This window comes from Vulpes vulpes, chromosome 6 (genome assembly GCF_048418805.1).
Source record: "Vulpes vulpes isolate BD-2025 chromosome 6, VulVul3, whole genome shotgun sequence".
Lineage (NCBI taxonomy): Eukaryota > Metazoa > Chordata > Mammalia > Carnivora > Canidae > Vulpes > Vulpes vulpes.
Window position 1 is genome coordinate 99,424,422 of NC_132785.1, and position 10,988 is coordinate 99,435,409.

General features: G+C 40.4%; 1 protein-coding gene across 9 annotated transcripts in view; it reads right to left on the bottom strand.

Moving 5' to 3' along the window:
• ZBTB25 (zinc finger and BTB domain containing 25) overlaps positions 1–10,985 on the bottom strand; it is a 23,326-nt gene extending 12,341 nt beyond the window's left edge. Inside the window, exons 1-3 of one of the 9 annotated variants that reach the window (XM_072762595.1) lie at positions 10,846–10,886; positions 9,858–10,011; positions 5,931–6,080 (exon numbers count right to left, since the gene is read on the bottom strand). Coding sequence is in view for 3 of the 9 variants with exons in the window: in XM_072762591.1 (XP_072618692.1) it covers positions 5,915–6,063 (149 nt within the window). In the remaining 6 variants the exon portion in view is untranslated. Of the gene's footprint in view, positions 1–5,914; positions 6,081–9,857; positions 10,012–10,741 lie in introns of all 9 variants that reach the window. The other 8 variants (XM_072762591.1, XM_072762590.1, XM_072762594.1 and 5 more) reach the window with 8 other exon arrangements.
• Positions 10,986–10,988: the final 3 nt, after the last annotated feature.

Here is a 10,988-nt window from a genome sequence, read left to right on the forward strand (position 1 = left end):
ACAAAAATCTTGTGGTTAATGGTCTATGAGTAACAGTTAAATTCTCCACTTACTGAACATATTTTTTAAAGAGAAATTTAATAAAGAAATTGGCTCAGTTGGTTAAGCATCTACCTTTGGTTCAGGTCATGATACCAGGGTCCTGAGATCAAGCCCCACATTGGGCTCCCTGCTAAGCAAGGGAGCCTCCTTCTCCCTTTCCCTCTGCCCTGTTCATGTGCTCTCATGCTCACTCTCTCAAATAAATAAAATCTTAAAAAAAAAAAAAAGAAAAAATTATTTGAAAGCATGCATTATATACAAAGTGTAGCGACAGAAAAAATTACATATATGATGCAACCAAGACGACTGCAGGCTAACATGCACCCCAATGTTTATAGCAGCAATGTCCACAATGTCAAAATATTAAAAGCCCAGATGTTCATCAACTGATGAATGGATAAAGAAGATATGGTACATATATACAAAATGGAGTACTATTTAGGATCCAAAAGAATGAAATCTTACATTTGCAATGACATGGATAGAACTAGAGCGAATTGGGGAATCCCTGGGTGGCTCAGCAGTTTAGCGCCTGCCTTTGGCCCAGGGCGTGATCCTGGAGACACTGGATCGAGTCCCACGTTGGGCTCCCGGCATGGAGCCTGCTTCTCCCTCTGCCTGTGTCTCTGCCTGTGTGTGTGTGTCTCTCATGAATAAATAAAGAAAATGTGTAAAAAAAAAAAAAACCCAAAAACTAGAGCGTATTATGCTATGCAAAATAAGTCCAGAGAAAGAAAATCATCGTATCATCTCATTTATATGTGGAATTTAAGAAACAAAACAGATGAACATAAGGAAGGAAAAATAAAATATGAGGAAAACAGAGAGGAAGACAAACCATAAGAGACTTTTAACTATACGGAACAAACTGGGCATTGCTGGAGGGGAGGAGGGAGAGGGGATGGGGTAGGGTAACTGGGTGATGGGCATTAAGGAGGGCACATGATGTAATGAGCACTGGGTATGATATGCAACTGATGACTCACTCAATTCTACCTCTGAAACTAATAATATATGTTAATTAAATTGAATTTAAGTAAAAAAAAATTTTAAAGATTTATTTATTCGTGACAGAGAGAGAGAGAGAGAGAGAGGCAGAGTGAGAAGCAGGCTCCATGCAGGGAGCCCAACGTGGACTCAATCCCATGTCTCCAGGATCACGCCCTGGGCTGAAGGCAGGCACTAAACTGCTGAGCCACCTGGGCTGCCCTAAATAAAAATTTTTTAAAAAGAAGATTGCAGGCTAATAGGGGAGACAAAACATAAGAAGTAGTAATTATGATATAAAGTAAAAGTGGTAAATGTCTTAAGAGCAGTTCAGAGAACATGCCATGAAGGGAAGATCAATGGCAACCCAAAGGAAAATAAGCCATTTGAACTGGATTTAGGGCAGCCAGGTGGCTCAGTGGTTTAGCACCACTTTCAGCCCAGGGCGTGATCCTGGAGACCTGGGATCGAGTCCCATGTCAGGCTCCCTGCATGAAGCCTGCTTCTCCCTCTGCCTCTCTCTGTATGTCTCTCATGAATAAATAAATAAAATCTTAAAAAAAAAAAAGGAAGAAGAAAAAAAAAGATTTAGAACAGGCAGAAGGTGAACATAGCATTCCAGGCAGGAAAAAATACAATGAATTACAGGGAGGAGTGTGAATATATAGGTAACAGAAGAATTCAGTTTGCATAGAAAAAAACAAAAGGAAGTGAGTAACAAGAGATGTGGTCAGCTCACACAGGGAACCAATGTAAAACTGAAAGGTACTCCAGCTGTGTTTGAAATGAACGATGTTAAGATGCTTTTGCAGGAGGGAGAACGGCGTAGTCATTAAAGCTTGCGTTCTGGAATCAGCTTGGATCAAAATTCCAATTCTGTCATTTAGCTGTGTGCTCTTGAGAAGATGCTTAATTCTCTGGTCCTTGTAAAATACAGATAACTACAGTATCTATCTCACAGGTTGTTACAAGGTTTAATAAGATATGCATATAAGCACATAGAAATAGTGAGGCCCATAGGAAGTGTTCAGTAAATACCAGTTACCATCGTTGTCATCATCATCATCATTATCCTCATCATCAGGCCTGTGAGTTAAGACTGCTCTAGTAGCAATACATAAAAAATGAGTAGTAAGGAAAAAGTATGGAAAAATAAAGACCAGCATGAAATCCACTGCAATACCCAAGTAACGGCAGTGGGAATGAGAATACAAGAAGATACACTCGACATAGAATTGACATGACTTGGCAGCCAGACTGGATGTGGTCAGGCACAGAGAAGTACAGTTGAAGGGAAGTCTCAGAATTCCAGCTTGGGCAACTGGAAGAATTCATTCATCCTTCAGGCCATATTTGGAGGAATTGTCAGGTGTTAGGTATCAATATAAAAGCATGATACCAGAATGCTAGAGAAGAAGCATAGAAACTGGCTCAATAAAAGAAGTTTTGTTTTGAACACAGTGAGTTCAAGATGTTCATTCCAGGACATCTGAGTAGAAACGTTTTGTCATCAATGGAGACACTGTGCAGGACTGGGGCTCTAGAGATCAAGGCTAGACAGGGAGAGGAGGTCCTCTGTAGTTACACAGCTGAAGCCACCAGGAGTGGATAGGACTACTGAGTAAAAGAAGAGGGAAAAAAGCTAAGAATGAATCCTTGAACAACAGAAAAGACACAAGAGGAGAAATATTAACACTGAATGGAGGATAAGGGTGGGTAAAGGAAAAGCAAGAACCGTGGTGGGAGGTGGGTAGAAAGTGCTGCAGAGAAATATGGGGATGAGGCCTACTATGAATGCTCCAAGAATGGTGACCAAGAGGTTTCTAGTGAGCTCTGACAATGGTCTGGAAAAGCAGCAGGGGCAAAATATCTCACTGCAAATGGATGTTAGACAGAAGAGGCCCTAAAGGTAGGTACAGATAGGATAGGACATTGATGATAGGGAGCTTCAGCTCAGAGAAGACTTTCAGGCTGAAAGTGGTGGAATCTCTCGAAGCCAGAAGGAACACAAGCAAAAGTCTAAGTGTAACAGTCATGGAGAAGAGATGGCTGAGGTGAGGAGAGGATCTTTGAGTACTCTGTAGATGGCTTTGATTCATATACTATGAAGTCAGTCCATATGCAGAGGGATGCTAGTATATAGTGATCAAGTTTATATAAATTTCATATAATTTTTCTGTTTCAGGGGCACCTGGGTGGGTCAGTCAGTTGAGTGTCTGGCTCTTGGTTTCTATCCATGGAGTCTGCTTGTGATTCTCTCTCTCTCTGCCCCTCGCCCCACTGATGTGCTCTTTCTCTAAAATAGATAAAATCTTTTTAAAAAATGAAGGCAAAAAAAGAGATCTTAAATAAATTTTGTTTCAGACGAGATACTTTCTATTAAGCTACAAGTTCATTTTTATTTTATTAAGCTGTCATTTTTGATAAACTCATTCAATATGTATATCTGAATTTTTAATTTCAGATATACTTCCAGGTCTTCAAATTTTCATCTTATTCTTTTTTTCTATTTCTCTGCTGAAATTTCCTATTTGTTCACACATTACCACCTTATTTTACTTTACATTCTTGAGCATACACATAATAGCTGCTCTGCTAAATCCAACCTCTGGGTCCTTTTGGAGTCAATCTCCATTAATTAGGGTGTTAGTTTCCTGTTTCATTTTGGACAATATCATAGACATTGTGATTACTATAGTAAAGACTTTAGATTCTGTAATATTCTCCCAAAAAGTATTGATGTTTTTGCTTTGTTGTTACAGTTAACTTGGCTGGACTTAAACTCCAAATTTTGCCTCTCCTTTGTTTTTTTTTAATTGTTGGTGTGCTGTATGAAGGTTCAACATACGTGTAAGTTTAGGGGTTGGCAAAAGATTCAAGTTTAATTATACACAATATTTGGGGTTCCTCCAGCATCCTTTCTAGGATTTTCCTTTTCTTTCCAGCTCTGTGGTCATGCTAAACTGTCCTCTTTTATTCAAGCACGTAAGATTACAGGTTATTAACCTAAGTTTAGCCAGTTCCTCCTGTCACCAACTAGAGCCTTCTCTCAGTACAAAAGCCATAGAAATGGAAACTTATCCACTGCTGTTCCTTTCTCCCAAGTATAAACCTCATTCCAGTTTCTGCCTGATTTTTGTCACTTTCAAATGCCATCTGGTAAGATTCTAAAGCTTTTTCAGTTTATACAGTTGACCCTTGAACTACATCAGTTTGAACTGCATGAGTCCACTTATATGAAGATTTTTTATAAACACAGTACAGTACTGTACATGTATATTCTTTTCCTTATGATTTCCTTTTTTTTTTTTTAAGTAAGCTCTAGGCCAACTTGGGGCTTGAACTCACAACCCCGAGATCAAGAGTTGCACACTCTACAGAGCCAGCCAGGTGCCCCTTCCTTATGATTTTAATAACGTTTTCTTTTCTCTAGCCAATTTTATTACAAGAATATAGTATATAATACATGTAACATACAAAATATGTTAATTGACTGTTTATGCTACTAGTAAGGCTTCCAGTCAACAATAGGCTATTGGTAGTTAAGCTTGGGGAGGGGGCAGTGTCAAGTTAAACGCAGATATTTGACGGTGCAGGAGTGTTGGGGTCCCTCATCCCCACACTGTTCAAGGGTCAAATGTAGTTTCTAGTTCAGAATTATTCCAATAGGAACTACTCAGCCGTTATTACCCTTTATCAGTTCTAAAAAGTTCTGGGCTCAGGATCCATTTACACTCTTAAGAAGAGTATTAAGAATTGCAAAGAGCTGTTGGTTTCGCAGGTTGTATTTATCAGTATTTACCATATAAAAAATTAAAAGTGAGACATTTTAAATTTTTAAATTCATTTAAAATAATAAACCCATCATATATTGACATAAAATATTTATTTCTAAAAAATAACCACATCTATTTTTTAAGTGCAAAGGATAGCACTGTTTTATATTTTACAGTCCTCTTTTAATACCTGGCTTTAAAAAATACAGCTGGATTCCTTGCTTCTGTGTTCAATCTGATACCACATGTTTTTTTGATTCAAGTATATTAAGAAATTTGGGCCTTGCAAAAATAAGATGCTTGCAGATGCTAAAAAGATGTCAGGAACCTCTGGGGGGTACTTGAACCACACTTTGAGAATCTCTGCCCTATGCTATTTTTTTTAAGATAGATTTATTTATTTATTTATTTGAGAACCAGAGAGAGGCAGAGACATAGGCAGAGGGAGAAGTAGGCTCTTTGTGGGGAGCCCAATGTAGGACTTGATCCCAAAACCCCAGGATCACAACCTGAGCCATAGGCAGACGCTCAACCATTGAGTGATCCAGGCATCTTGTTTTAATCCTATGCAGTACTAGAGCAGGTACTATATTAGTTCCATTTTATTTTTGAGGAACCATAGGCACAGAGAAGAAGGTGGGAAGGTACCCAAAGTCAAATAACTTGCCATTAAATGGTGCTCGTAGTATTCCAGGCTGACTCTTTCTTCAAAATCTCCATCTAAAACTTTCAACGTGGGACACCTCAGTGGCTCAGCAGTTAAGCATCTGCCTTCGGCTCAGGGCATTATCCTGGAGTCCAGGGATCAGAGTCCCACACTGGGAGCCCTGCATGGAGCCTGCTTCTACCTCTGCTTATGTCTCTGCCTCTCTCTCTCTGTGTGTCTCTCATGAATAAATAAATAATATCTCAAAAAAATAAACTAAAAAAAAACCTTTTAACATACATACTGATGGCAAGGTTTGCAAATATATTGAATAGAATAAGGGGGAAATTTTTCCGAATTTATAAAATGAAACAAATTCAGATCTGCTTAAAAAAAAAAACAAACAAACCCACACACAACTTAGATACTTAATAGGTTCAAACTTCTTTGTATAATAATAGACCTTTGAGGAACGACACCTGGGTGGGTCAGCGGTTGAGCATCTCCTTTTGGCTCAGGGCATGAGGTGATCCCGGAGTCCCAGAATCGAGTCCCATATCCGGCTCCTTGAATGGAACCTGTTTCTCCTGTCTCTGCCTCTCTCTCTCTCATGAATAAGTAAATAAAATCTTAAAAAAAAAAAAAAAAAAAAAAGACCTTGATGTTTTAAGGTAACACAACCAGATTTTATTTTAGCTCAATAAAGCCAATCCATCACAAAGTTATTAAAAAACATTTTCTAATTGACCTACTTTGCAAAATTATTAGCTAGTTTTTTCATAAAGCCTTCATTCATCATTTCCTTGACTATCAATATTATCTTCTCTAGTATGTGGAATAGCCAAAGATTCCTATGCATACAGAAAGATCTTAGAAGTTTTATTTAACAATTTTGGGTGGAAATTTTAAAATGTGAGAGAAGTTGCAGAAAAATAATTGATCATTTTATATTTACAAATACGAGAGCCAAAATGAAAGAGTGCTTCATCTTAAGATGCCTTATCTATCATCAAAGTGATATTTATACTGTACTAATAGAATTAGTATTGGTATTTAAGAGAGACTACAAAACCTTGTTTACTAACTGAATTGCAGTAACTGTATTAGCTCAAACTAAATAAACTAGAACAGCTTTATACCAGTATCTATTTTTGTTTAATTCAAAGTTAACTTGAAATTTAACACCTTTTGATTTTTACTTATTTTTTAAAAATCTACTGTATTAGATTGGACTCTCAGATCTACGGTAGTCAGACGTAGTCATTTACACAGTTTTTCATTCTCTGAGGCTGTAAGAATCTTCAATAAAAATGGGACAAAGGAGTAAGACATCTCTTTTTGTAAAAATAAACAGTCTTAGATATTTTCTCTGTGGTTCCTACCACTGTGACTTTATTATTAATTATCATTAAGACAAGGAGACAAAGTTGGCAGAGGAATGTGTACAGCTTTTTTGAGATACTCATGGCTATAAATACAAAGGTAAAAGCAGAAATATTCAAAGTGCCACGTGATAACAGACTTTATACAATGATTTTAACTTTTTAATTGTACTTTCACATGATTATGGAGGTATAACATTTTATAACCTAGAGAAAGACTGTTTGCAGAAATCATTTTATCATGGAATAGTAGCTCTTATCATGCCCTGTAAAATTTTCAACGCAGAGTTGTACTGATGTCTGCGTCCTACTCCAGACCAACCCAAACAGAACTGCTGAGAGTGAGGCTCAGATCCTTTTTAAAAATACTCTTCAGGTGGTTCTAATATGATGCCTCAGTTAAGAACCACTATGTTAGAAGGGAACCAAGGAAACTGAATATTTCACACTGTAAAATTACAGAGAAAAAAAAAGCAATTGTGGGGATTACACCAATTAATTAAATGAACAAGAATCAACTATTGTAATTCTAATTGTGACTTTAAACAAACAAACAAACAAACAAAAAAATGAGCCAGATTCTAAGAAACAAAAGTGCTCCCAAACTAGTAAATTGGGCAAAGGAGGAACACATCATTTTCAGACTTCTTCTAAAAAAGTACTTAGGGAAAAGAGGTATTTACTCTCATATACCATTATGCCTATTTTCATAACATCTGAAGACGATATGGAAATTGCAAACCTGAAAATATTGAGATAAAATCTGCAGTAATTCCAGGCATCTGCTCATGAAAATATTAGAGAACAGGGTAAGAAGCAGAGGTGGTAGATGACACAGGAAGAGCAGTTATGCTCTAGAAACCTTTAACGGAACAGGGAAACGTTAGTTTGGGGCCTGCCTGTTGCCAGACACAGCCAGCCTACTACATCTCTAACCATCTAACCAACATGTGGGATGCCTGATAAAGCCACAGCACCAGGCAAACAAGAGTGTTAACACTGGTGAGTGCAAACTGCTAGTGAACCTTAAAAAAATCAGAACCCTGTGAAGGAAAAGAATTCTCAGTCTACTAAAAAAAAAAAAATAAGATACTCAAAGGACAGTAGGAAGTTGGATAACAACGATGCTAGTACAGACCTAGAATACAGTACAAACAAGAATAATTATAACTTCTGAATATAGGTGAACCAATACTTCCTTTGCCGCAGAATGCTCCACAAACACGTTATCCACATTGGTTAATGAAGCCCTTTGCTTAAAGTGCCTGGAGTTTTTCACAAGGAACAAAAAGTCATTGTATGATTGATATGTACAGTTAAGAAATAATTTAGAAAAATTTCAAAAATAATAATATTAACACCTTTTGTTCACTTAAAAAGAAAGAAAAATTCCTGATAGCAAAGGGAAAGCAGATGTATGAATAAATTCAATTACTAATCCTGACACTGATGTTTGTTTCAAATACTTCCCTCTTCCTCTACTCTCCCTAAGTTCAAGTAGCAGTATCTTTCCTATCCTAGAGGGAATAATACTGTTCTAGTTAAAACAGCTACTATTATAATGAGTAAGTACTACATGCAAGGCCTTGTGCTAAGTGCTCTATGAACATTCTTTTCGTCCTCATCTTGACTATGTGTTATTTTTATTTCTATTTTACACATGAGGAAAAACGTAGGCTTATAACACACAGCTAGAAGATAGTATAAAGTGGGGATCGAAAGCTAGGTCTGACTACATAACCTGCGCTGGTAACTATAAACTGGAGTAGTATTTTTCTTAACTTCCTTCTCTTAAAAGATTGAAATTCACATGCAATCTGGAATAAAGAAGCAGAAGAGGGGCACAGGAAGTGGTGTACAAGTACTTTATAATTTATCAAGATAAGAGCACCTGCACTGCTTTTTTAAGACAAGGAAAAAAAAAACCCTGCAATAATATAAAACCCCTAACTCTATTATGGCCCTATTATTACAAAAAGGACAAGTTTTCTTTAACAAGATGGTCAAGCACCACCTACGGGCCATAGTAAATAAATCACTTTGGTTCAGTGGTGGGGAGGGCATTATGCAACACTTCCCAGCACTGCCCTTGCCAGGATATTTTACGGCCAAGACTCTTGGGCCCCTCCTCCCCAGCTAGACAGCCTGGCTCCTGCGCATTCCCCTCAGGAGATAGGGTGGAAGCACACAGCTCCATTTTCTAAGGCAAAGAGGGCAGCTGAAAGTCCTGCTCAGCCTCTCTGGGCAACCACAGGCGCCAATAAATCAGCCACAGGCGATTCTCTCATCCCTTTCCTGGCTTGAAGTGGTAGCAAGATACAATGCAAAAGAGCACTGACTGGACTTGGGAGATAAGTGATCTAGCCTTGAGTTCTACTGCAAATGACAGCATCATAGACAGCCAGGTAAATCTCTGAGGCTGTTTCCTTGTTTGTAACATAAGAGAAAACACTACCTCCTTTTTTGTTAAGGTACTTAAAATTCATCTATGAAAGTGGTTAGCCACTGCAGGCGTTCAATCAACAGCCAACAACCTGAGCAGAATTCATCTTCACTACCTCCAAATAAGACATTCAGGGAAGGGTTAGGTAAAAAGGTAAAGCAAGTCATGTGAGGCCCCTCCCTGCTTTGTTGCTACTCATCTCTGTGATATTCCACTGGTTCCTGATCATCTCCCGGTCATCAGACCTAATCTACTCCAAGCGCTATCCCGGTACCCTACTTCCTATTGAGAAACTGATTTCTGATAATGGATAGTTTACCCTTAATCAACACAGATCTAGACTGCTAACGAAGAAGTTAATGCCTTAACCTAAGGGAGCAACCAGTGCTGCAATTGTTACTCTTTGCAGAGAATAGGGCTGAAGTTTGGAGGGGATGGGCTTTGAGGCCCAAAATACATCACAGGCCATCTACTCCACCTAGAGATAGATACATACCAAACCCAGTCCTTAAAACACCAGAGCCATCACACACTGGCCAAGCCTGGTTTCTCAAAATCTGAAGCAAGCCAAGTATAATCACCTCTGGCAAATGGTCTCTACAGGGAGTGGGTTAAACTGGCACTGCGCTCCTGGTGTGGTGGAGGGCCCAAGGCCTGGAACCCTGGAGTCCAGTTACTCAAAAAGGTGTAGGGCTTAGATTCAAACTACGCGTTCCTTAGACCGGGTGTCTTCGTCTGTAAAACAGAAGGATGAACTGGATTTCCTGGTAGGCCCCTTTCAGCTTTTAAAATGTCATCCCAAAGTGTGCTTTACACACTTGACAAAATCCTGTGAGAATCAACAGTTTTGCCAAAAAAACAAAAAACAAAACAAAACAAAAAACTTGAGTCTCAAGAGAATGAATGCCAAATGTAATTTCCTGGGGGTGGGGGGGTGGGGGGGTGGGCGTTACTTTATGAAACCTGTTAGAGGCTGTCAAATTCCAAGTACAGCACTAGGTGCTGCCTAAGTAGCTTCATTGCTCCAAATAACGAGTGCTAGGGAAGCAGTTAATGATCGGGCAGACTTTAAGAAGAAAAACTGGATTTACTCAGGAGGAGATTAATATAATCTGAAAAAAAGGAAGAAATGAATTATGGTGGGGGAGGAACTTCCTGCCCCAGAAACGGGGTAATCACAAACGGGGGCGGGGAAGAGAGGCCAGTGGCCGCAGCGCCTCGCCGTTTGCAGCAGGAGGCCCGCCCACTTGCGCGAGGGGCCGCGCGGCCGCCCGCGAACGCCGCGGGCCCGTGGGGGGGGGGGGGTGTCCCGCGCGGGGCCAGGCCCCGGCAGCCGCCTCCTGCGGGCAGCGAAAGGCGGCTCTGAGTATCCTCGGCCCAGCGCTCACTCGCGGTTGCCATTTTCCTCCAGTGCCCTGATTGACATGTCAAACGGACCAAAACACCCCTCTCCCCAGCTACTTGCATCTGTCCCGCGACCGGCGCAGCTGCAGGCCGCCGCCCCGGGCGGCTCGAGGCGGGAGGGACTGAGCCCGGAGCAGCCCACAGGGGCCGGGCCGCGTCGCTTACCCAGACGCCGCCGCGGCGGCCAGCCGGCTCCTCCGTGCGGGAGGGGCGGCTCCCGCGCCGCGCACGTCACGCGGCGGCGCCGGCTCACGCACCCCGCGGCCCGCTCTCGCGCGGCTTCCCGCGCCGGCCGCCCCGCGATGGGC